Here is a 27,636-nt window from a genome sequence, read left to right on the forward strand (position 1 = left end):
AATCTGTCAGTAGGTTTTTCCTACTTCATCTGAAAGCAGCATGATGTAGGCAAAGAGGCCCTAAGTTCAACGATGTATCCCTTAGATTAGTGTGTGCAGTCATTCTGACACAGTGAAAGATTTTATTGTTTTGTATGTATCAGAGCTGGAAGAGCTGTCCTCGCCCACACCAGGATTTCAGTGTACATTTCCATAGACAGAAGAAGCAGAGTCAGACTACAATTCATGTGCTGCTGAGATCCACTAATGATAAAGATAAGAGACTTAAACTAACATTACAGGTGAAACTACAAAAATACTGGAACCACTAATATGGCTTCTTGTATATTGTAACTTTACAGGTAACTAAAAGAAGACTGAGATAAGAGATGCTCTGTTTTAACTCTTGTCTTCAGATTACATTGCAGACACCTGCAGACAGAGTCCCTTTTAAAGAGGCCACTTCCTGTTGCAGGGAGTCCTATTGGTTGGACCCCAGCGATAACTAAAGCGGGCTTTACACGCTGCGACATCGCTAATGCGGAGTCGTTGGGGTCACGGAATTCGTGACGCACATCCGGCCGCATTAGCGATGCCGTTGCGTGTGACACCGATAAGCGATTTTGCATCGTTGCAAAAACGTGCAAAATAGCTAATCGGCGACACGGGGGTCCATTCTCAAATCTCGTTACTGCTGCAGTAACGAGGTTGTTCCTCGTTCCTGCGGCAGCACACATCGCTGCGTGTGACGCCGCAGGAACGAGGAAGCTCCCCTTACCTGCCTCCCGGCCGCTATGAGGAAGGAAGGAGGTGGGCGGGATGTTACGTCCCGCTCAGCTCCACCCCTCCGCTGCTATTGGGCGGCGGTTCAGTGACGTCGCTGTGACGCCGCACGGACCGCCCCCTTAGAAAGGAGGCGGTTCGCCCGTCACAGCGACGTCGCCGGACAGGTATGTATGTGTGACGGGTCTGGGCGATGTTGTGCGGCACGGGCAGCGATTTGCCCGTGTCGCGCAACAGATGGGGGCGGCTACCCACACTAGCGATATCGGGACCGATATCGCAGTGTGTAAAGTAGCCTTTAGTCCTATCCTATAGATAGGGAGTAACTTTCAGTTTTGAGAATAGTCACCTATTGACAAAATGTTGTAATGCCTGCAGTGGCCACAAGGAGGCCGAGTGTCCCAACCATTATATGATGGTTATGGCTTTGTGTAATTTGCCCATTACACCTTGGCCTTTGCACCCCTGTAGATACACCCCAGATACAGTCATTGTAAAGTCGTTCTTATCACCTAATGCAGGGGTCGGCAACCTATGGCTCGCGAGCCAGATGTGGCTCTTTTGATGGCTGCAGCTGACAAGCGGCGGTGAGCACCATTGATCTGCCGGTGGACTGCGGGCTGCAGGCAGGCAGCCTTGAATCCCCTACAGTTGATGAGATTAACTTCAAGCAAATGGCAGCGGAGGCGGCGCGTGAGCAGATAAGACTCAGTGGCCATTTTCTTGAAGTCCATCGCGTTGATCTGCGCTCATGCAGCGGCCATTTTCTTGATGTCGATCTCCTCAAATTTGGGAGATTCAAAGCAGCCCGCCGGCAGATCAATGGTCTTCGCCGCCACCACACACCCCACGAGCCCGCAGTATCACTGACCCTCCACTTCCGCACACTGGGCCATGACACTCCCTCTTCCGAGACCGCCAGCAGATCAATGGCACCCGCCGCTGTGACACCCCACAAGCCTGCAGCAGTATCGCCGACCCTCCGCACACTGACCCTCTTGAGCCATGACACCTCCTCCTCCGTGCCCGCAGCATCGCCTACCCTGCCTCCTGGGACCTTCTCAGCCGCTCCACCACTGCCGCTCCACCCTGGTGAGTTAATATAAGAGGCACATCAATGGTAAGAAGTACTTTATTTATCATTGGTTAGCAACAGCATAACGTTATTAAACAGAATTCAGAGACTTATTGTACTTTTAAAAGTGTTGGTCTTACATAAAATGTACACATCTACTTGTATTTAGTTTTAAACATATTGTATGGCTGTCACAGAATTACATTTTAAAATATGTGGCGTTCATGGCTCTCTCAGCCAAAAAGGTTCCTGACCCCTTATCTAATGCATTAGCTATGTTATTTGCTAATCAGTAACAGCTAAGATTTGTTACAATTAATCATGAGCGAGCACTACCATGCTCAGGTGCTCGATGCTCATAACTAGTGATGAGCGGGCACTACCATGCTCAGGTGCTCGATACTCGTAACTAGTGATGAGCGGGCACTACCATGCTCAGGTGCTCGATACTCGTAACTAGTGATGAGCGGGCACTACCATGCTCAGGTGCTCAATACTCGTAACTAGTGATGAGCGGGCACTACCATGCTCAGGTGCTCGATACTCGTAACTAGTGATGAGCGGGCACTACCATGCTCAGGTGCTCAATACTCGTAACTAGTGATGAGCGGGCACTACCATGCTCAGGTGCTCGATACTCGTAACTAGTGATGAGCGGGCACTACCATGCTCAGGTGCTCGATACTCGTAACTAGTGATGAGCGGGCACTACCATGCTCAGGTGCTCGATACTCGTAACTAGTGATGAGCAGGCACTACCATGCTCAGGTGCTCGGTACTCGTAAGTAGTGATGAGCGGGCACTACCATGCTCAGGTGCTCGGTACTCGTAAGTAGTGATGAGTGGGCACTACCATGCTCAGGTGCTCGATACTTGTAACTAGTGATGAGCGGGCACTACCATGCTCAGGTGCTCGATACTTGTAACTAGTGATGAGCGGGCACTACCATGCTCAGGTGCTCGATACTTGTAACTAGTGATGAGTGGGCACTACCATGCTCAGGTGCTTGGTACTCGTAACTAGTGATGAGCGGGCACTACCATGCTCGGGTGCTTGGTACTCGTAACTAGTGATGAGCGGGCACTACCATGCTCGGGTGCTCGGTACTCGTAACTAGTGATGAGCGGGCACCATCATGCTCGGGTGCTTGGTACTTGTAACTAGTGATGAGCGGGCAACTACCATGCTCGGGTGCTCAGTACTCGTAACTAGTGATGAGCGAGCACTACCATGCTCGGGTGCTCGGTACTCGGAACTAGTGGTGAGCAGGCACTACCATGCTCGGGTGCTCGGTACTCCGAACTAGTGATGAGCGGGCACTACCATGCTCGGGTGCTCTGTAATCGTAACTAGTGATGAGTGGGCACTACCATGCTCGGGTGCTCTGTAATCGTAACTAGTGATGAGCGGGCACTACCATGCTCGGGTGCTCTGTAATCGTAACTAGTGATGAGTGGGCACTACCATGCTCGGGTGCTCTGTAATCGTAACTAGTGATGAGCGGGCACTTCCATGCTCGGGTGCTCGGTACTCGGAACTAGTGATGAGCGGGCACTACCATGCTCGGGTGCTCTGTAATCGGAACTAGTGATGAGCGGGCACTACCATGCTCGGGTGCTCTGTAATCGTAACTAGTGATGAGCGGGCACTACCATGCTCGGGTGCTCAGTACTCGTAACTAGTGATGAGCGGGCACTACCATGCTCGGATGCTCTGTAATCGTACCTAGTGATGAGCGGGCACTACCATGCTCGGGTGCTCTGTAATCGTAACTAGTGATGAGCGTACACTAGCATGCTCGATACTCGTAACTAGCAGTTGGATGCTCGGATGGGCGTGACTTCAGCACACAAGTATAATTGAAGTCAATGGGAAACTCAAGCATTTTTCTGGGAAAATCTTCGAGTACCTGAGCATGGTAGTGCCCGATCATCACTAGTTACAATATATCAGTGTAGATAAATCCAGGGTACGAAATTTGTGCCACTTTTCAGCTCACAGAGAATCTAGTTAGAGAATCAGTTTTCCGCTATGGGAACAATGAATATTACGACTTCACTCACAGCAAGCAGAGATCTTGATAATGGTGATGGACTGAAACATCTAGGATATTAGAAAGTTTCAGAGCTTTCCATTATACAAGGATTTAAAGATAGGAAACAAAGAATAGTCATAAATGGAACATTCTCTAAATGGGCCATAGTCAGCAGTGGGGGCCGCAGGGATCTGTGCTAGGAGGGATTCTTTTTAATCTCTTTATTAATGACCTTGTGGATGGGATTGATAGTACAGTGTCAGTCTTTGCTGATGACACCAAACTATGTAGGATATCAAAAACTGACCTTGATAGTACAATATTACAAAAAGATGTCAGAATGGGCAGATACTTGGCAAATGAGATTTAATGTTGATAAATGTAAAGTAATGCACCTAGGACGGAGTAATCCTATAGCTGCGTATACATTAAATGGAAGTAAGCTCGGGACTACAGAACAGGAGAAGGACTTGGGTATTCTCATTACAAATAAGCTGAGCAGCAGCACTCAATGTCAGGCAGCAGCTGCTAAAGCAAACAAGATTTTAGGGTGTATAAAAAGAGAGATTAGATCCCGTGATCCCAACGTATTGTTACCCCCTCTATAAATCACTTGTAAGGCCACATCTGGAATATGGGATCCAGTTTTGGGCTCCACATTTTAAAAAGGACATTCAGAAGTTAGAGCCAGTTCAAAGGCGGCAACTAGACTATTACAAGGAATGGAGGCCTCCTGTATGATGAGAGGTGGAAAAAGTTAGATATGTTTAGCTTAGAAAAAATGTCTCAGAGGAGATCTCATTTATATGTATAAATCCATGTGTGGTCAATATAAAGGACTGGCACATGACTTATTCCTTCCAAAGACAGTACTAAGGACCAGGGGACACTCACTGCGAGTGGAAGAAAAGCGATTCCGACACCTAAATAGGAAAGGGTTCTTTACAGTTAGAGCAGTCAGACTGTGGAATACCCTACCACAAGAGGTAGTAATGGCAGATACTATAACAGCTTTTATATCAGGGCTGGATGATTTCCTCACTACACAACATTGTCGGTTATAAGTGACTTAGTGACCAAATGTAGAACTGGTGGAGGAAGGGTGCACTAGATGGACCTAGGTCTTTTTTCAACCTATGTAACTAAGTATGCTCTACTTCCCTGACTGGCCCCTTTAAGATTTCTAAACAGCGGAGGGAGGCTTTGTTTAATTACGTAGTGGCCGTGTACGCAGCCCCCCTACAAAACTCCATCACACTCCCTGATACTACAGAGCATCTCAGCTGCTGGGAGGAAAGGAGATTCTAACACTTGAATGATTCCCGATGCAGAAAAGGCTTATCCCCCCCACCCCACCCCATGGGACTCCGATTCATCTGAATGCCCAGTTATAATGGGGGTGAGCGGCGGGGGGGGGGGGGGGGGGGGGAGCAGGAGTCGCTCTGAATTACTGCTGCTTCCGGACAATAGGGACACTATGTGCTCAATTCTGCACAATCACAACTTCCCAGGCCCCTGCCATGCCCCGAAGGCATATCAATGAGGGGCGAGTGTGAGGAGGGGGCAGCGGGAGAAGTGTAGGGTGGGGGGCAAGCTCAGTGGGATGGATATGAAGCAGGTGCCCGCCACATCCTCATCTTCCGAGATCTTCAGTCTTTATCGGACCAGCTGTAATATAATCTTATCCGTTATCCTGCAAAGTCTGGGTGACAACCATATATACTGCCAGTGCAGACCATAACGGGGTTGTCAGCAGTTTCAGATTAGGTCCTGGGCTGTTCCACAAAAAAAACTCCACACCCCACACCACTACCACCCTGACCTATCCATAAATTAATTCAGACTCCACAAACCAGACCCATAAATTAATTCAGACCCCAGACCAGACCCATAAATTAATTCAGACCCCAGACCAGGCCCATAAATTAATTCAGACCCCAGACCAGGCCCATAAATTAAATCATACCCCAGACCAGGCCCATAAATGAATTCAGACCCCAGACCAGGCCCATGAATTAATTCAGACCCCAGACCAGGCCCATAAATTAATTTACACCCAAATTTAAGTTCTGACATCAGTCCACACAGCTAAACAAACCCAGACTCCTAAATTAAGGGTGTTGTACCAAGTATATGTTATACCATAGCAATGGGAGACGGAATCAATTATTGATTGCTCAGAGGAACCGAATGTTAGGACCACAACTGATCCCAACAATGTGACTTGGCTGTTTATGCCAGTCCCTTAGACAATTAATAGAAATCAGGACCACCGCCCCATTTATACTGGACATTGTAAAACCCCATTTTCAAAATCAGTTCCTGAAATGAAAAGTTGTCCTCCAGGGAATACGTTTTCCACTATCATATCAATATTGAATGTCCTTAGTACAACTGCTCTAATTCACACCTCAGTCCACAACGTTAAATGAATAGACCACAGAGCAGGCCCCTTAATTAATTCAGACCCCCCAGACCAGGTCCCTTAATGAATTCAGACCCCCAGACCAGTTCCCTTAATGAATTCAGACCCCCAGACCAGGCCCCTTAATGAACTCAGACCCTCAGACCAGGCCCCTTAATGAATTCAGACACCAGATCAGGCCCCTATATAATACATCCTCCAAATCAGGCTTCCCAGTTAATTCAGACCCCAGATCAGGCCCTTTAATGAATTCAGACCCCAGACCAGGCCCCTATATAATACATCCTCCAAATCAGGCTTCTCAGTTAATTCAGACCCCAGGCCAGGCCCCTTAATGAATTCAGACCCCACACCAGGTCCCTTAATGAATTCAGACCCCAGACCAGGCCCCTATATAATGTGACCGCCAGATCAGGCTTCTAAGTTAATTCAGACCTCAGACTTGGCCCCTTAATGACTTCAGACCCCAGACCAAGCCCCTATATATATTACGAACGCCAGATCAGGCTTCTAAGTTAATTCAGACCAGGTTCCTATATAATTCGGCTCCTGGATCAGTTAATTCAGACCTCAGACTGTAGAAGATTCCACTTCGCTTTTAGCAACCAACCAGCTTGTGTTATACCAGGCGCTAAAAAAAAATAAAATAAAAGCTGAAATCTGATTGGCTGATGTGAGCAATAACGGAAACGGGGACTGGTCTGGAAAATGAATTTATTTGATCTGGAGGTGGACTTCCCCTTTAAATTCACTTGCTCTGATGTTTCTACCCTCAGTCACTCTCAGAGGACAATACCTCTTCATGGCTTGAAGCTGAAGGAAAGGGAAAGTCTTAATGAAAAGAAGAGATGTAGTGACAGGGGCCGCCAGACAAAGGGGGAGCTGGCTGCAGACCCCACATCAGGGGGCACTGACCCTCAAAGAGATTACGTAATGGGCTCACAGCCGGGGTCCGGCCATGGAGAAGGAGTTGTATGAACCGTGGAGGAGGAAACTGACAAAATCAGGCTGTAGTCCATGATTGCCCAAAACTGAGTGCAATTGTGACAAACTCAGTGTGCCTCATATGACAGCAAGCAGAGATACTGGAATGTTACACAAAGTATATTAGAAAGTTGCAGAACTTTTCATTATACAGTGACGATAGGGGTTTAATCACTGGAATCCGCCACCTGCTTATGATTAGTCGGGGTCAGACCTTCCCTTACATGAAGCTATGCTGCAGTTCTCTGCACTGCGGGTGGCCGGAGCGCTGCTGTGCAGGGAAAAACGGTAAATGCAGCTTTAACCCCTTCACGACCGCGGGTAGTAAAATTACGTCCTATTTTTACGTGACTTATACTGCAGCCCCTTTAATTTCAGGCTCGGTGGAGGTCCTTCACCAATTTATTAGTGATATACCATCACTTTATGAGCTAGTTATATCCCCTTTACATATCCCCCCATAGATGGATGCCTTCCTACATCCGGCTATAGGGGAGCACGGCGCAGAGATCTGGTCCTGGCCCCTGCGTCGTCTCCCCTCTCCCGAGCCATGACATTAGCATTCATCCCCAGTCCCTTGTCTGTTGCTTCAATGACTTATTATTGCGGGCCTGGCTGAGCCGCGCCGGGGAAGAGGCCGCCCCGGCACAAGAACAGAATGAGCACTTTGTGTCGCTGTTCCCAGCATTGCTTTCTCACCACACACTGCGTCATTTAGCATCAAAATGAGGAAACAACAAAACTCAATCATGAGTCAATTCACTGACAGCAAACTTCCTGGGAAGTCTGACAATGAGGATGAGCATGATGGGGGCTGTAATGCTACTGGGGTCTTCCAGGCTGTAGCACACATGACAGGATTAGATACACAGCTCAGCAGAGAGTATCACACATGATAGATTAGATACACAGCTCAGCAGACAGTATCACATATACCAGGATTAGATACACAGCTTAGCAGACAGTATCACATATACCAGGATTAGATACACAGCTCAGCAGACAGTATCACACATGACGGGACTAGATACACAGCTCAGCAGACAGTATCACACATGACAGGATTAGATGCACAGCTCAGCAGACAGTATCACACATGACGGGACTAGATACACAGCTCAGCAGACAATATCACACATGACGGGACTAGATACACAGCTCAGCAGACAGTATCACACATGACAGGATTAGATACACAGCTCAGCAGAGAGTATCACACATGATAGATTAGATACACAGCTCAGCAGACAGTATCACATATACCAGGATTAGATACACAGCTTAGCAGACAGTATCACATATACCAGGATTAGATACACAGCTCAGCAGACAGTATCACACATGACGGGACTAGATACACAGCTCAGCAGACAGTATCACACATGACAGGATTAGATACACAGCTCAGCAGACAGTATCACACATGACAGGATTAGATGCACAGCTCAGCAGACAGTATCACACATGACGGGATAAGATGCACAACTCAGCAGACAGTATCACCATGATAGGATTAGATACACAGCTCAGCAGAAAGTATTACACATGACAGGATTAGATACACAGCTCAGCAGACAGTATCACAAATGACAGGATTAGATGCACAGCTCAGCAGACAGTATCACACATGATGGGATTAGATGCACAACTCAGCAGATAGTATCACCATGATAGGATTAGATACACAGCTCAGCAGAAAGTATTACACATGATCGGATTAGATGCACAGTTCAGCAGACAGTATCACACATGACGGGATTAGATGCACAGCTCAGCAGACATTATCACACATGATGGGATTAGATACACAGCTCAGCAGACAGTATCACACATGACGAGATTAGATGCACAACTCAGCTAACAATATCACACATGATGGGATTAGATACACAGAATAGCAGACAATATCACACATGACAGGATTAGATATAACAGGCAGCATAGCACATGATAATATTAGATACACAACTCAGCAGACTGTAGCACTCATGAAAGGATTAGATACAGCAGATGGCATCATACACTATAAAATTAGATTCACAGCTCAGGAGACCGTATCATACATAACATGAGTATATACAGAATACAGTATCACATATGATAGGATTAGATACACAGCTCAGCAGACAGTATCACACATGACAGGATTAGATACACAGCTCAGCAGACAATATCTCATATGATAAGTTTAGATACAGCAGCTCAGCAGAAAGCATCACACAACAGGATAATATACACTTCCTCACCAGACACACTCACACATATAAGGCTTAGATACACAGGCTTAGCAGACAGTAGGACATCTGATAAAATGAGATACACAGATGGGAGACAGTATCACAGATTATGATTTAGATACACTGGCTCAGCAGGCGTACAGGTGCATAGTGTTAGTCTACGTCATATTCCTATTTTTGTGGACATTCACAGTCCCGTCACCCCTCCAGGGACCCAGTTGCACTTATTACCCCAGATTATTCTGCTTCTCTCCATGTTCTCGGTATACAGCCAATAACGCTGCTTCACTCACTCCAATCCGTCTCCAGGCCCGTCCTAAATTCCCAAACCCCAGGAAACATCTGCAACCTTTGGATGCGTCTCGGCTCATTCACTGGCTCCGCTGTAAATTCCACTTTACGCTCAACGTATGCCAGTGAAATCCTGCACTCACCAAGTGTCCAAAATAAACAGCTTGGATCACACAGACGAGCACCATCCGCTCAAATAGCGGAACAGCAACACGTAACACACAGTACCAATATACACTCCCTGCGCCATGTTCACCACCAATATGATAAGATCTATCCACTTTCATCCACATGTCCTAATTTCACTGCTCTTAAGAAAATAATTGTATAATTTTCAGAGGTCAGAGCTTCAGATCTGCATCTCTTCTCTCCAAACAGCCATATAGATACATAAAATAATGCTATCTGCAGCCACCATTATTAGGAGCTCCCACTATACAGAGATACATGGTAAGATTCTGTGGTAGCCACCACTAGGAGGAGCTCCCTGTATACAGAGATACATGATAAGATTCTGTCTGCAGCCACCACTAGGGGGAGCACCCTGTATACAGAGATACATGATAAGATTCTGTCTGCAGCCACCACTAGGGGGACCTCCCTGTATACAGAGATACATGATAATATTCTGTCTGCAGACACCACTAGGGGGAGCTCCCTGTATACAGAGATACATGATAAGATTCTGTCTGCAGCCACCACTAGGGGGACCTCCCTGTATACAGAGATACATGATAATATTCTGTCTGCAGACACCACTAGGGGGAGCTCCCTGTATACAGAGATACATGATAAGATTCTGTCTGCAGCCAACACTAGGGGGAGCACCCTGTATACAGAGATACATGATAAGATTCTGTCTGCAGCCACCACTAGGGGGAGCTCCCTGTATACAGAGATATATGATAAGATTATGTCTGCAGCCACCACTAGGGGGAGCTCCCTGTATACAGAGATACATGATAAGATTCTGTCTGCAGCCACCACTAGAGGGAGCTCCCTGTATACATAGATACATGATAATATTCTGTCTGCAGCCACCACTAGGGGGAACTCCCTGTATACAGAGATACATGATAATATTCTGTCTGCAGCCACCACTAGGGGGAGCTCCCTGTATACAGAGATATATGATGAGATTCTGTCTTCAGCCACCTCAAGGGGGAGCTCCCTGTATACAGAGATACATGATAAGATTCTGTCTGCAGCCACCACTAGGGGGAGCTCCCTGTATACAGAGATATATGATGAGATTCTGTCTGCAGCCACCACTAGGGGGAGCCCCATGTACAACTAGCCCCACCATTGTGGATATTGCAGTCAGACAAATGCTATGTAAATGATTCGGGATTCGGAGCTGTGCATCATATATTATATAATGAATCAGTGCATATTTATTGATGTTTATATAGGACTAATGCCAGGTACACGTGCATTCATTGTGATGGTTTTGAAGGTCTGAGTTTGCTGTCAGTGAATTGTTTACATCCAGAGGCAGAAAACCCCTTCTGGTCTAGGCAGTTTGTGCCAGTTCAGTCAATAAAAATCCACAGTCACAGAAATATCAGACAACACAAGACTGGTAATGCTGCCAAATTGGGCCTGATTCATACTATTACCAATGGCAGCATGTTTCACAGTTGCTGTGCTGTGGGTTGTGCCAGTAACAACATTGCTGCAAATGACGGAGGAGCTGATTACAGACAGGACTGCGGTATGTGAGGATAAAGGCTCTGCCTGCAGGTGGTCCAGATGGAGGATGCAGCCTCCAAGGAGAGCAGTGAGGGTGCAGTGTCTGCCAGGAGCTGCTGCATACAGTACAGTCAGGGCCAGTTTATGGGATGGATGAGCTGAAATGCAGAAAATCTCAGATAAGGGTGCAGAGGTGGGGACCTAGACCATATAGAAGACTGCAGTGACCTGGGGGAGGCATTCACTGCAGAAGAGAGAGGGAAATCTTGAATATTGAAGGTTCAGCAGTAACTAATATACATGCAGTGATTGGAGAGGTAAATTAAGTGACAGAGAAGTATGCAGTGACTGGAGAGGTGACTGCAGTGACAGTGAATGCACAGAAACTAGGGGAGCTGGGATTACAGATAACGATGTTATTACTGCATGCAGTGATGAAGATATAGATGCAGTGATAATTCAGATAAAACTGCAGCAACTACAGACAAAGATGCATTAACTGGATGCAGTGATGGAGATGAAGATTCAGTGACAGTAAAGATAAAAATGCAATAAATGAATGCAGTGGCTGTTAATGAGGATGCAGTAAGTGCAGCGAATGCTACTGAAACCACATGCAGTGAAGGTGATAAGCATTAAATAGCTACAGATGGAGTAACTGGATGCAGTGAAAGATAGGAATGCAGTTATGGAGATCATGGTGCAGTGATGGAGATGAGGATGCAGTAGTGGCTATAAGGATGCAGTGATGGAGTAACTGGATAGAGTGATGCAATTAAGGTTGCAGTGATGGAGATACTGATGCAGTGATGGGGATAAGGATGCAGTGATGTAGAAACTGGATGCAATATTGGATATAAGAATGGAGTAAGTGGATGCAGTGATGGAGTTACTTGATGCAGTGATGGAGATAAGGATGTAGTGATGAAGTAACTGGATAGAGTAACTGGATGCAGTGATGGAGTAGCTGGGTGCAGTGATGGAGATAAGGATGCCGTGATGGAGTAACTGGATGCAGTGATGGGGATAAGGATGCAGTGATGTAGAAACTGGATGCAGTGTTGGATATAAGGATGCAGTGATGGAGTTACTTGATGCAGTGATGGAGATAAGGATGCAGTGATGATGTAACTGGATGGAGTAACTGGATGCAGTGATGGAGTAGCTGGGTGCAATGATGGAGTAACTGGATGCAGTGATGGAGTAGCTGGGTGCAATGATGGAGTAACTGGATGCAGTGATAGAGTATTTGGATGGAGTATCTGGATGGAGTAGCTGGGTGCAGTGATGGAGTAGCTGGGTGCAGTGATGGCTAGCTGGCTGCAGTGATGGAGTAGCTGGCTGCAGTGATGGAGTAGATGAATGCAGTGATGGAGTAGCTGGGTGCAGTGATGGAGATAATGTTGCACTGATTAAGTAGCTGGATGCAGTGATGGAGTAGCTGGGTGCAGTGATAGAGTATCTGGATGGAGTATCTGGATGGAGTAGCTGGGTGCAGTGATGGAGTAGCTGGGTGCAGTGATGGAGTAGATAAATGCAGTGATGGGGTAGCTGGGTGCAGTGATGGAGTAGCTGGGTGCAGTGATGGATATAATATTGCACTGATTAAGTAGCTGGATGCAGTGAAGGAGTACCTGGGTCCAGTGATGGAGTATCTGGATGGAGTAGCTGGGTGCAGTGATGGAGTAGCTGGATGCAGTGATGGAGTAGCTGGATGCAATGATTGAGCAGCTGGGTGCAGTGTTGTTGTTGCTGGGTGCAGTGATGGGGTAGCTGGGTGCAGTGATGGGGTAGCTGGGTGCAGTGATGGAGTTGCTGGGTGCAGTGATGGAGCAGCTGGGTGCAGTGATGGGGTAGCTGGGTGCAGTGATGTTGTAGCTGGGTGCAGTGATGGAGTAGCTGGGTGCAGTGATGGAGCAGCTGGGTGCAGTGATGGGGTAGCTGGGTGCAGTGATGGGGTAGCTGGGTGCAGTGATGTAGCTGGGTGCAGTGATGGGGCAGCTGGGTGCAGTGATGGGGTAGCTGGGTGCAGTGATGTTGTAGATGGGTGCAGTGATGGGGCAGCTGGGTGCAGTGATGTAGCTGGGTGCAGTGATGGGGCAGCTGGGTGCAGTGATGTTGTTGCTGGGTGCAGTGATGGAGCAGCTGGGTGCAGTGATGTTGTAGCTGGGTGCAGTGATGGGGCAGCTGGGTGCAGTGATGGGGCAGCTGGGTGCAGTGATGGGGCAGCTGGGTGCAGTGATGGGGTAGCTGGGTGCAGTGATGGGGTAGCTGGGTGCAGTGATGGAGCAGCTGGGTGCAGTGATGTTGTAGCTGGGTGCAGTGATGTTGTAGCTGGGTGCAGTGATGGGGCAGCTGGGTGCAGTGATGTTGTAGCTGGGTGCAGTGATGTTGTAGCTGGGTGCAGTGATGTTGTAGCTGGGTGCAGTGATGTTGCTGGGTGCAGTGATGGAGCAGCTGGGTGCAGTGATGTAGCTGGGTGCAGTGATGGGCTAGCTGGGTGCAGTGATGGGGTAGCTGGGTGCAGTGATGGGGTAGCTGGGTGCAGTGATGGGGTAGCTGGGTGCAGTGATGGAGCAGCTGGGTTCAGTGATGTTGTAGCTGGGTGCAGTGATGGAGTAGCTGGGTGCAGTGATGGGGTAGCTGGGTGCAGTGATGGAGTAGCTGGGTGCAGTGATGGAGTAGCTGGGTGCAGTGATGGAGTAGCTGGGTGCAGTGATGGGGTAGCTGGGTGCAGTGATGGAGTAGCTGGGTGCAGTGATGGAGTAGCTGGGTGCAGTGATGGGGTAGCTGGGTGCAGTGATGGAGCAGCTGGGTGCAGTGATGGGGTAGCTGGGTGCAGTGATGGGGTAGCTGGGTGCAGTGATGGGGTAGCTGGGTGCAGTGATGGAGCAGCTGGGTGCAGTGATGTTGTAGCTGGGTGCAGTGATGTTGTAGCTGGATGCAGTGATGGGGTAGCTGGGTGCAGTTATGTTGTAGCTGGGTGCAGTGATGGAGTAGCTGGGTGCAGTGATGGAGCAGCTGGGTTCAGTGATGTTGTAGCTGGGTGCAGTGATGTTGTAGCTGGGTGCAGTGATGGAGTAGCTGGGTGCAGTGATGGGGTAGCTGGGTGCAGTGATGGGGTAGCTGGGTGCAGTGATGGAGTAGCTGGGTGCAGTGATGGAGTAGCTGGGTGCAGTGATGGAGTAGCTGGGTGCAGTGATGGAGTAGCTGGGTGCAGTGATGGGGTAGCTGGGTGCAGTGATGGAGTAGCTGGGTGCAGTGATGGAGTAGCTGGGTGCAGTGATGGGGTAGCTGGGTGCAGTGATGGAGCAGCTGGGTGCAGTGATGGGGTAGCTGGGTGCAGTGATGGGGTAGCTGGGTGCAGTGATGGGGTAGCTGGGTGCAGTGATGGAGCAGCTGGGTGCAGTGATGTTGTAGCTGGGTGCAGTGATGTTGTAGCTGGATGCAGTGATGGGGTAGCTGGGTGCAGTTATGTTGTAGCTGGGTGCAGTGATGGAGTAGCTGGGTGCAGTGATGGGGTAGCTGGGTGCAGTGATGGGGTAGCTGGGTGCAGTGATGGGGTAGCTGGGTGCAGTGATGTAGCTGGGTGCAGTGATGGAGCAGCTGGGTGCAGTGATGTTGTAGCTGGGTGCAGTGATGGAGTAGCTGGGTGCAGTGATGGAGCAGCTGGGTGCAGTGATGGAGCAGCTGGGTGCAGTGATGGAGCAGCTGGGTGCAGTGATGGAGCAGCTGGGTGCAGTGATGTTGTAGCTGGGTGCAGTGATGGAGCAGCTGGGTGCAGTGATGGGGTAGCAGGGTGCAGTGCTCAGAGGGGCCGTGCTGGGAGGTGAGTGAGCGCTGGGCAGGCTGCTGGGAGTGTGCACTGGCTGAGGGTGTCCAGCAGCAGCACTCTCCTGTAAGAGGAGCTGGGAGGAGCCGGGTGACGTGCAGCCTCAATTCAACCCTGCAGCAGCAAGAAAAGAAAGAAGGAGAAAAGGAAAACAATCCGTGCAGAGCGATGCAGAGCCTGGTGTGTGCCGGGCGGCTCTGCAGGTGATCTCCCCAGTGGGGTGGAGGGGGATCTCCTGGGGATCCAGCGCACTGATTCTAAGGGAGCCAGCACCAGGCACCGGGCATCCAGCGGGTAGCATCATGTCCAGGTTCAAGAAGGACAAGGAGATCATCGCTGACTATGAGAACCAGGTGAAAGGTGAGTGCCAGCCCCCCCCCCCCCTGCCAGGGCATCTGCCTGCAGAGCCGCATTACCATGCATCAAGTGTGCCACCCTCCCTGCGCTGCTATTCTCCCTCCATTGCAGCTCCTAGTGCTTCCTGCCAGTATGGGCATCCCTGTGCCAGTGCATTGTGCTGGGGAGACTGGTGCTGCAATGCAGCTTTGCATCAAGCTAGGAGGTCTGTGCCATCAAAAGGCTGCAAAATCCAGCATGCCCCCCGACCAGGCGCAGCTGCAGGAGCCTGTATTGTCCTCTCCCAGTAATCACATGGTCATTGTCCAGCAGGCAGGCCCTCTGCTCAGTGTATGGACCATGCAGTGGATGGAGACTGCTCATCCCTCCAGCTCTGCTATTATTCCCTCAACTTGGCTCAGCTCCAGACCACAAACTTTCCCTGCTCCCCCTCCAACCCCACAGTAGCCCCCTCCTCCACCCCAGCCTATAATCTCCTTCCCACCTTTATTTCTGCTCACATGCTGCCTATATATCATGTATGCCCTATGGAGGAGACCTGCACCTTCCCCTGCACAGGCAGTGGGGCCATGTTACAGAGCTAGGCAGTGCCATCGTAGTGCCCATCCCCAGTCTGTTGGATGAGTTATCCCAGGTCCCATCTACCGTATCTTTTGCTTTGCTGATGTATACACTATATATATATATATATATATATATATATATATATATATATATATATATATATATATATATATATATATATATATATATATTAATGTATGTAATATATTATATATTATAGTGTGTGTGTATGTATGTATGTATGTATATATAATATATATATATATATATATATATATATATATATATATATATATATATATATATATATATATATCAGTGGACAACATGTCACCCTGTAACATTATCTCCAGGCTTCACTGCACTGGAAGTAATACAATATTTGACGCCACACCCTTGCACTGCGTGTTATTCCAATCTGCAGCCACAGTCAATATGGAGGGAACATCATCATCTCATGGCTGCAGGCTGATACTTTATTTCTATGTATTTCTGCTACTTGTTTCCATGCCTGCAGTGCTGTGTCATGTGATCTGCAGGGTTGTTACAATGTATCATGGTGTCAGTCCACACTGCAAAAGTCCTGGAGGGTTTGCAATGATGGGGCCTTGGTGGCATCAGGTAAAAACGGTGGCGTATACATCATTGGCGCAACCTGCGCGGCCACCACCACCTATATAGCAGGTGGAATTGTGCATTGATGACTAATTGGACTGAAAAGGGATATATACTGTCCCTGCACAGGGGCCCTTTTTTGTCTGTGTCCGCCAGTGGGTAAACATGTCAAAAAGATTGGACGCTCATGTGTTGTTTCATTGTATTAATTTTGCAGTTGGAATGTCTTATCCAGATTCGTGACACTTATAATAATAATAATAATAATAATATAATATTTATTCATTTATATAGCGCTATTAATTCCACAGCACTTTACATACAATGGCAACACTGTCCCCATTGGGGCTCACAATCTAGAGTCCCTATGAGTATGTTTTTGGAGCGTGGGAGGAAACCAGAGAAAACCCTAGCAAACACGGGGAAAACATACAAACTCCTTGCAGATGGTGTCCTTGGTGGGATTTGAACCCAGGACCCCAGCGCTGCAAGACTGCAGAGCTAACCACTGAGCCACCGCAAGACTGCAGTGCTAACCACTGAGCCACTGTGATTCTCTCTAGGCCAAAATGCCTAGAGTAATGTTTCCTACTCCTATCAATGAGCCGAAATGTGATCAATCTTTGTTAAATCATATTGTATCCAATAAAACATAAAAACATCAAAAACTGAACTATGAAAATCACAGACATAATGCCAGCATAAGAATCAGTGAAACATTATGTGTTGTTAGTAAATAAATACTTGTGCAATATAAACATTGAGTAAATAAACAAATATATATAAATGTGTTACACTATCTCAATATATAAACCTATAGATTGCAGAAGGACGCAGCCTGGCGGAGAATATAGCCATATAGTGACATAAATAAGCATTTCATGTAGCTGCTTACAGAGACTTGAGAAGTTGCAGCAAATATCTTGCAAATAGAGTGTTCCCTAATGTACCGGAGCAAACTAAAAGACCCCCCAATGGGCATTTTGCACCAGCTTGTGTTAACTCTGCAACAGTTGTGCTCCAATGAAAATCTGCTGACCATGTGACCATGACTATTACTCCATGGAGGTCAATGGAAATTGGGTGTGACCAGTCCCATTGCCATCTGCCGGGGAGAAGAGTGGTGGTTGGACAAGGGGAATTTTAAGGCTTGAGATGAGTGGAAATTGCTTGATCCTAGATTGAGCAAAATCTTTACATTTGGACTAAATAGTAATTAATTTGTCTTTGTAATGGAGGATGTTATTTAGTGTAATATAAAAGTTGGGATAGAAGAAACGTACAACCAGGGTCAGGTCCACTTAGATTGTTGCCCAAACATACTCACACCTCATTCTGCCCAAATATGCAGAGATGAATGGATCTAAGATGTATTTGTCATTCAGATCCTTGGACAAGCGAGAGACAACCTGCACCAAATCCATAATAGCGGTTATAAAGGTTGTCACACAGCTTCTCCAGAATCACACATGTTAGGAGAGGATGACTCCAGTCCACGAAAGATATTTTTTGGGGGGTCGGGAGTGTATTTTTGGTTTCCCAGTTGTCTCCCTTTCATTAGTTCTTCCTTAGTAACATCCAGATGATACAGCGCAGAGGTCACGTGCGTGGGCAGAAATTGGCAGATGAAACGACAACGGTTCTAGGAAAGAGAAACGACTCGCCAAGAAGCAAAGGCAAAATACAATGTCAGAGGGAGGGAATCCAGGGAAGAGCGGAGGCCTTCTCATCTGACCTCCAGAGCCTCGGTGAATATTGATAAGTCCGGGCTGCTGTCTGTATAACCCAGCAGGACTTTGGCTCTAGGATCTGACATTCTGTTTCGAATTGTGCAATGAAATAAGATTTTCCTAATATCATCTGGGGTCAGCCTTCACTATTCTTCTCCGGGCTGGTGTCTGACAACAATTCGTGGTCAGGTGGTCAGATCTGCATGTACAGGTGCATCTCAATAAATTAGAATATCATCAAAAAGTCAATTTATTTCAGTCATTCAATAAAAAAAGTGAAACGCATATATTATATAGAGTCATTACACACAGAGGGATCTATTCCTATATATTATATAGTCATTACACATAGCGGGATCTATTCCTATATATTATATAGAGTCATTACACACAGAGGGCTCTATTCCTATATATTATATAGAGTCATTACACACAGAGGGCTCTATTCCTATATATTATATAGTCATTACACACAGAGGGCTCTATTCCTATATATTATATAGAGTCATTACACACAGAGGGCTCTATTCCTATATATTATATAGAGTCATTACACACAGAGGGCTCTATTCCTATATAATATATTGAGTCATTACACACAGAGGGCTCTATTCCTATATAATATATTGAGTCATTACACACAGAGGGCTCTATTCCTATATAATATATTGAGTCATTACACACAGAGGGATCTATTCCTATATATTATATAGTCATTACACATAGCGGGATCTATTCCTATATATTATATAGAGTCATTACACACAGAGGGCTCTATTCCTATATATTATATAGAGTCATTACACACAGAGGGCTCTATTCCTATATAATATATTGAGTCATTACACACAGAGGGCTCTATTCCTATATAATATATTGAGTCATTACACACAGAGGGCTCTATTCCTATATAATATATTGAGTCATTACACACAGAGGGATCTATTCCTATATATTATATAGTCATTACACATAGCGGGATCTATTCCTATATATTATATAGAGTCATTACACACAGAGGGCTCTATTCCTATATATTATATAGAGTCATTACACACAGAGGGCTCTATTCCTATATATTATATAGAGTCATTACACACAGAGGGCTCTATTCCTATATATTATATAGAGTCATTACACACAGAGGGCTCTATTCCTATATAATATATTGAGTCATTACACACAGAGGGCTCTATTCCTATATAATATATTGAGTCATTACACACAGAGGGATCTATTCCTATATATTATATAGGCATTACACATAGAGGGATCTATTCCTATATATTATATAGAGTCATTACACACAGAGGGATCTATTCCTATATATTATATAGAGTCATTACACACAGAGGGCTCTATTCCTATATATTATATACAGTCATTACATACAGAGGGCTCTATTCCTATATATTATATTAGTCATTACACACAGAGGGCTCTATTCCTATATAATATATTGAGTCATTACACACAGAGGGATCTATTCCTATATATTATATAGGCATTACACATAGAGGGATCTATTCCTATATATTATATAGAGTCATTACACACAGAGGGATCTATTCCTATATATTATATAGAGTCATTACACACAGAGGGCTCTATTCCTATATATTATATACAGTCATTACATACAGAGGGCTCTATTCCTATATATTATATTAGTCATTACACACAGAGGGCTCTATTCCTATATAATATATTGAGTCATTACACACAGAGGGATCTAGTCCTATATATTATATAGAGTCGTTACACACAGAGATCTATTCCTATATATTATATAGTCATTACACACAGAGGGATGTATTTCCAGTGTTTATTTCTGTTATTGTTGATGATTATGGCTTACAGCCAATGAAAACCCAAAAGTCCTTATCTCAGAAAATTAGAATATTATATAAGACCAACTGAAAAAATGACTTTAAACTCAGAAATGTTGGCGCCTACTGAAAAGTCTGTACAGTAAATGCCTCAATACTTGGTCGTGGCTCCTTTTGCATGAATTACTGCATCAATGCGGCAATGTGGCATGGAGGTGATCAGCCTGTGGCACTGCTGAGGTGTTATGGAAGCCCAGATTGCTTTGATAGCCGCCTTCAGCTCGTCTGCGTTGTTGGCTCTGGTGTCTCTCATAGATTCTCTATGGGGTTTAGGTCAGGTGAGTTTGCTGGCCAATCAAGCACAGTGATACTGTGGTTAGTAAACCAGGTATTGGTACTTTTGGCAGTGTGGACAGGGGACAAGTCCTGCTGGAAAATTACATTTCCATCTCCAAAAAGCTTGTTGGCAGAGGGAAGCATGAAGTGCTCTGAAATTTCCTGGTAGACGGCAGTGTGGACAGATAAACACCAAAATCACAATAAAAAAATTGGGAATGTTCAACCAGCTAAATATGAACCACCAACAACATATGCAATCGCATATAACAATTAATTAATTTTTATCAAATATAAAATCACAAACCTATACATACAAGATGTCTCCAAAAACAGAACCCCTCAATGGGTAGATGTTATATTATATTTGAAACACCAAGTCAAACAATCCCTGTACAGTATAAATAATAACAACCTTAAGTAATAATGGGAATAATGTAATTACACCTGATATAAATAGTTAAACAAGGTATAAAAAAATACCAACACAAGTGTGCTACTAAGGTAACTAACAAGTACAGATAAACATTAACAATTCCATAGTCACATGTAGTACACCTATCAGAAGATCGAAAAACAAAAAGTGATCCAGCTCACCACACATGGAGATAATCCTGGGATGGTGCACAGATAGGAAGGCAAATCCAGAATCAGGCAAAGGAGGAAAGATCCAGCATCCAAGTCCGTGTAGTATAAAACTTTGTTTTACTATAAATTCATGTTAAAAACATGGATAAAAAAAAATCATCAGGATGGCATGATATATAGAAGACGCGTTTCGGACGTCTAGCGTCCTTAGTCATCCGGGGATCAGTAGACAAGAAGTGATGGCGTCTCACACACCCAACGCACGTTTCGCACTTGCAGCTCTTCTTACAGGAGGAGACTCTGGTTTTGATAAAACACAGTGGAGCTACACCAGCAGATGACATGGCTCCCAAAACCATCACTATTTGTGGAGACTTCACACTAGACCTCAGCAGCTTGGATTGTGGCCTCTTCACTCTTCCTCCAGACTCTGGGACCGCGATTTCCAAATGAAATGCAAAATTTACTTTCATCTGAAAATAACACCTTTGATACTGAGAGCAGTCCAGATCTTTTCCTCCTTGGCCCAGGTAAGACTCTTCTGGCGTTGTCTATTGGTCATGAGTGGCCTGACACAAGGAATGCGACACTTGTAGCCCATGTCCTGGATACGTCTGTGTGTGGTAGCTCTTGAAGCACTGACTCCAGCAGCGTCCACTCCTTGGGAATCTCCCTCAAATTTTTGAATGGCCTTTTATTAATAATCTTATCAAGGCTGTGGTTATCCCGGTTACTTGTGCACCTTTTTCTACCACACTGTTTCCTTCCACTCAACTTTCCATTAATATGCTTGGATACAGCACTCTGTGAACAGCCATCTTCTTTAGCAATGACCTTTTGTAGCTTACCCGCCTTGTGGAGTGTGTCAGTGACTGCCTTCTGGACATCTGTCAAATCAGCAGTCTTCCCCATGATTGTGTAGCCTACTGAACCAGACTAAGGGACCATTCTAAACGCTTAGGAAGCCTTTGCAAGTGTTTTGTGGTACGGTAATTATTCTAATTTGGCTGTAAGCCATAATCATCAACATTAACAGAAATAAACTCTTGAAATAGATCCCTCTGTGTGTAATGACTCTATATAATATATAGGAATGGATCCCTCTGTGTGTAATGACTCTATATAATATATAGGAATAGATCCCTCTGTGTGTAATGACTCTATATAATCCCTCTGTGTGTAATGACTCTATAAAATATATAGGAATAGATCCCTCTGTGTGTAATGACTCTATAAAATATATAGGAATAGATCCCTTTGTGTGTAATGACTCTATATAATATGTAGGAATAGATCCCTCTGTGTGTAATGACTCTATATAATATGTAGGAATGGATCCCTCTGTGTGTAATGTCTTTATATAATATATAGGAATGGATCCCTCTGTGTGTAATGACTCTATATAATATATGCATTTCCCTTTGGTATTGAATTACTGAAATTAACTTTTTGATGATATTGTAATTTATTGAGATGCACTTGTCGTTGTCACTTAGATTTGGAGAAGGGCTGAGCTCCCCGAGACAGGATGACAGCCAAGACAAGCATTATGGACCCTGGACCACCATGTTGTTTGTGGAAATGGGATAATTAGATTCTGAATTAATGGGAGTTTTAATGCATAAGTTAATTACAGCACTTTATTCCGATGTCATACAGATACATGGGAAGTGTGGCGCTCCCTCCGGCCTGGCATATGGGCTTACACCACAGATCCCTGACCAGTCGTACCGGCCTTAAAATGGGCTTACACCACAGATCTCTGACTAATTGGACCGGTCTTACAGATGATGGCGTTGACCTGAGTTAGGGCCCATTTAGTGGGGCCAACTGCAACCATTAAACTCCTGCGGATCTGCTGTCGTCTGCTCAGAGCAGAACTCTATGTGCACAGAAAGATCATTAAGATCATCCTGCGTTAAGAGAACGTCATATTATCGGCAGCACATCGCCAGTTTACACAGGATGATGCGCTGCCGAGAACGATGACATTAAGTCTTAGTTCACATGTCCTGTAATTGTCCGTTAGAACGGATCCTGCAGAGATCCGTCGGGAAAAAAGTTCTGCAAACACAACTTTTTGTCCGCTCTGATTTCTGCCGGATCCGTTGTTTTTTGTTTTTTTTTTTAAACATTGGAATCTATATAGAACGAATCCGTTTTTCTTGTATTTGTAATGGAACCGTTTTTTTTTCTTACCGGATCCGTTTCAAATGGAAGATAAATAGCAATCCGTTAACAGATCCGTTCTCCATAGACTCTCAATGCTAAAAAAACTGATCCAGCAGAAATAATTTTGCCAACGGATCTCTGCAGGATCTGTTCTAATGGATGATTACTAGATGTGAATTCAGCCTAATGCCAATATGAACGATCCAATCACGTGATGTACGAGCGTTTCGCCGACACGTTTACAAAAGCCAATAATTAGCCAATCCCGTCTCGTCCCAACCCTTTTGGACGTGTTCCATGTAATATATAAGGGCCCCTTCACATTGCGTTTTTACCTCCGTGGGTGGAATGGTGGGCTGAGCCCCTTGGCCACACCCAGAGTGCACTGGACACCTAATTAGCATATGTGATTAATCTTCAGTTTCTGCAGAGAGGGCAGCGATTTAGAGCACCAATAACGTAATATTTATAATCTGTGCGCTTAGTGTTACACTTAGTGTATACAGTCAGTTTGAAACAACACTCCTTTTAACTATTTATACACACCAGATTTGGTCTGATTGGACATGAATTGTGCAGATATTTGTACGTTAATGGCTCCATTAAAGGGACAGCTTTGTCTTGTATCATAGATTCCCCCCTAAACATGTCAGAGGCAAGCGATGCACGGCAGTACCATCCACTATAATGGGTGGCTGTTCACACCATGCATTGTCTGACACATGCAGTATTCCAGAACTCGGCCATAGCTCATAGAATGACAACTGGAGAAGACCCCCGGCCCTTCCAAGCAGTACTAAAAGGGGTCCAGACACCAAACAATCCCTTTAATTTTTGTCATCAGTTTCAGTGACAACTCTTCAATCAATGTCACTATTGGTCCAAAAGCTTGAGAAGACAACATAGTCACTACAGGATGGGAGTACCCACAAAAATGCTGGCCAGAGGCATTCATGTCTCCCAATCACCTAAATGTGGAGGATTGGTGTAACTCAGGCACTGGAGACCTCATTCTCTGGATTGCAAGAGATGCCCCCCCGTAAAGTGACCCCCATCCCTGGTTCGGGGGGCATGTGGCTGTTTTGTAGCATAATCAATACTTATAACACGCAGGCCAGACCCATTAGTGCGGCCTGTAGACGCTGCAGGCCGCTCAGATCCGCTGGTTGTGGGCTGATTCATTTGTATGTATCTCCAGAGCTGGCACCCGAGGGACGAATAATCCCGCTTTTAGTTGATGGTCTCTGCCCGGGAGGGGAGGGGGCCGCGGATGCAGGTTTATCTTTTTCATGGCCTTGGTGTTCCTGCTGCTGCAAAAAAAAAATCATCGTTGGGTCCAGACAGGTGCTGGATTATAACAATCTGGATTATTAGGTGTATACGGTATAATAAACAATATACAACCTTGAGAAACCTTATTGTGCTTCCATGCTTTACACTGCAGCACTGCCTGTTCCAACTGGCTGCTGTGTATAAGCATAAGATCAGTGGATGAGCAGTAGTGTCCCTCCATAATTGTCCTGCTTTTTCTGATTGACAGCTGTGTATAAATTCTAATACATCAGATTAGATGATTATCCCCCCTTCGCTGTACTTTACACTGCAGTTCTTCTTGTTCAGATTGGCTGTTGTGTATAAATTCAAGTTCAGTAAATGAGTATACTTTTTTTCCCTTCCCCTTACTTTACACTGCAGCACTGCTTATCCATATTATATGAGAAATCTTTACCCAATCCCCCTTACTTTACACTGCAGCACTGCTTATCCATATTATGAGAAATCTTTACCCAATCCCCCTTACTTTACACTGCAGCACTGCTTATCCATATTCGATGCAAACTCTTTACCCCTCACCCTTACTTTACACTGCAGCACTGCTTATCCATAATAGTTGAGAATTTTCTACCCCCTGCCCCTTATTTTGCACTGCAGAATTGCTTATATATAATAGATGAGAAGTCTATACCCTTCCCCCTTATTTTACACTGCAGCACTGCTTATCCATAATAGATGAGGTATTCACCACCTCCCCCTTACTTTACACTGCAGCACTACTTATCCGTATTAGATGAGAAGTCTTTACCCCATTCCCCTTACTTTACACTGCAGCACTACTTATCCGTATTAGATGAGAAGTCTTTACCCCCTCCACCTTACTTTACACTGCAGCACTGCTTATCCGTATTAGATGAGAAGTCTTTACCCCCTCCACCTTACTTTACACTGCAGCACTACTTATCCGTATTAGATGAGAAGTCTTTACCCCCTCCACCTTACTTTACACTGCAGCACCGTTTCTGGACATTGACTGCTGGGTATAATCACAAATTCAGAAGGTGAACTGACTTTTCTCCCTCATTCTTTACACTGCAGTTCTGCCTATTCAGATTAGATGGGGAGTCATTTATCCCTCCCATACTTTACTCTGCTTATTTACATTGTCTGCTTTGTACAAACACAAGTTTAGTAGATGAGCCGACATTTCTCCTTACTGTTTGCATTGGTTGCTGTGTATAAGCACAATTTCAGCAGATGAGTTTGCCTCTTTCCCTCTTACTTTACACTGCAGCACTGCTTGAATTTTACACAATGTATGGGGGACTTTACTATGGGTTAATATTCCATAAAGTAATAACGTCCCCAGTAAATATAAATCCTCGAGGTCTCTTCTGCTGTCAGGAGGTAATTAAGGAGCCTGGAAAAGGTTGATATTATTTACTGGGGATTTTTCACTTTTCTGCAGAACGTCTGTTTGTGCCCAGTAGCAATTGAGCGGATTTTATCTCGCAGATCAAGTAGCAGCGCCTTTTCTCCCTCATCCTCCATATTGCTCTTTATTGCAGTATTGAGTGTCTTACCTGCCGCAGACGCTTCTGATATTATCAGTCCCGATTTTCTGAGTTGGGGTAACTGATGACCTTTATTACATGGAGCCAAGTTTCATAGATACAAGTGCATCTCAATAAATTAGAATATCCTCAAAAAGTTAGTTTATTTCAGTAATTCAATACAAAAAGGGAAAGGCATATATTATTTAGAGTCATTACACACAGAGGGATCTATTTCTATATATTATATAGAATCATTACACACAGAGGGATCTATTTCTATATATTATATAGTCATTACACACAGAGGGATTTATTCCTATATATTATACAGCATCATTACACACAGAGGGATCTATTCCTATATATAGAGTCATTACACACAGAGGGATCTATTCCTATATATAGAGTCATTACACACAGAGGGATCTATTTCAAGTGTTTATTTCTCTTAATGTTGATGATCATGGCTTACAGCCAATGAAAGCCCAAAAGTCATTATCTCAGAAAATTAGAATAATTATCAAAAATCATCTGCAGAGGATTCCTTAGCGTTTAAATTGGTCTCTTAGTCTGGTTCAGTAGGCTTCACAATCATGGGGAAGACTGCTGACTTGACAGATGGCCAGAAGGCAGTCACTGACACACTCCACAAGGAGGGTAAGCTACAAAAGGTCATTGCTAAAGAATCTGGCTGTTCACAGAGTGCTGTATTCAAGCATATTAATGAAAAGTTGAGTGGAAGGAAAAAGTGTGGTAGAAAAAGGTGCACAAGTAACCGGGATAACCACAGCCTTGATAGGATTGTTAAGAAAAGGCCATTCAAAAATTTGAGGGAGATTCCCAAGGAGTGGACGCTGCTGGAGTCAGTGCTTCAAGAGTCACCACACACAGACGTATCCAGGACATGGGCTACAAGTGTCACATTCCTTGTGTCAGGCCACTCATGACCAATAGACAACGCCAGAAGCGTCTTACCTGGGCCAAGGAGAAAAAGAACTGGACTGTTCTCAGTGTCCAAGGTGTTGTTTTCACATGAAAGTAAATTTTGCATTTCATTTGGAAATCGCAGTCCCAGAGTCTGGAGGAAGAGTGGAGAGGCCACAATCCAAGCTGCTGAGGTCTGGTGTGAAGTCTCCACTATCAGTGATGGTTTGGGGAGCCATGTCATCTGCTGGTGTAGCTCCACTGTGTTTTTATCAAGACTAGAGTTGAGCGGACTTCTAATAATCCGGCGGATCCGTCGCGGGTTGGAAAAGAAGTCCGGATCTGATCCGGACCAA

The 27,636-nt window shown here is 45.2% G+C and overlaps 2 protein-coding genes across 3 annotated transcripts in view; one reads left to right on the forward strand and one right to left on the reverse strand.

Moving 5' to 3' along the window:
* The window catches only part of THUMPD3 (THUMP domain 3 tRNA guanosine methyltransferase), a 113,847-nt gene that overhangs the window by 17,027 nt on the left and 69,184 nt on the right, over positions 1–27,636 (reverse strand). The window lies entirely within an intron of this gene.
* The window catches only part of SRGAP3 (SLIT-ROBO Rho GTPase activating protein 3), a 143,324-nt gene continuing 131,112 nt past the window's right edge, over positions 15,425–27,636 (forward strand). The window contains exon 1 of one of the 2 annotated variants that reach the window (XM_075321585.1): positions 15,425–15,694. In XM_075321585.1, coding sequence (XP_075177700.1) covers positions 15,637–15,694 — 58 coding nt within the window. In that variant the 5' untranslated portion in view covers positions 15,425–15,636. The remainder of the gene's footprint in view (positions 15,695–27,636) is intronic. The other variant, XM_075321586.1, reaches the window with a different exon arrangement.

This window comes from Anomaloglossus baeobatrachus, chromosome 8 (genome assembly GCF_048569485.1).
Source record: "Anomaloglossus baeobatrachus isolate aAnoBae1 chromosome 8, aAnoBae1.hap1, whole genome shotgun sequence".
NCBI classification, from domain to species: Eukaryota; Metazoa; Chordata; class Amphibia; order Anura; family Aromobatidae; genus Anomaloglossus; species Anomaloglossus baeobatrachus.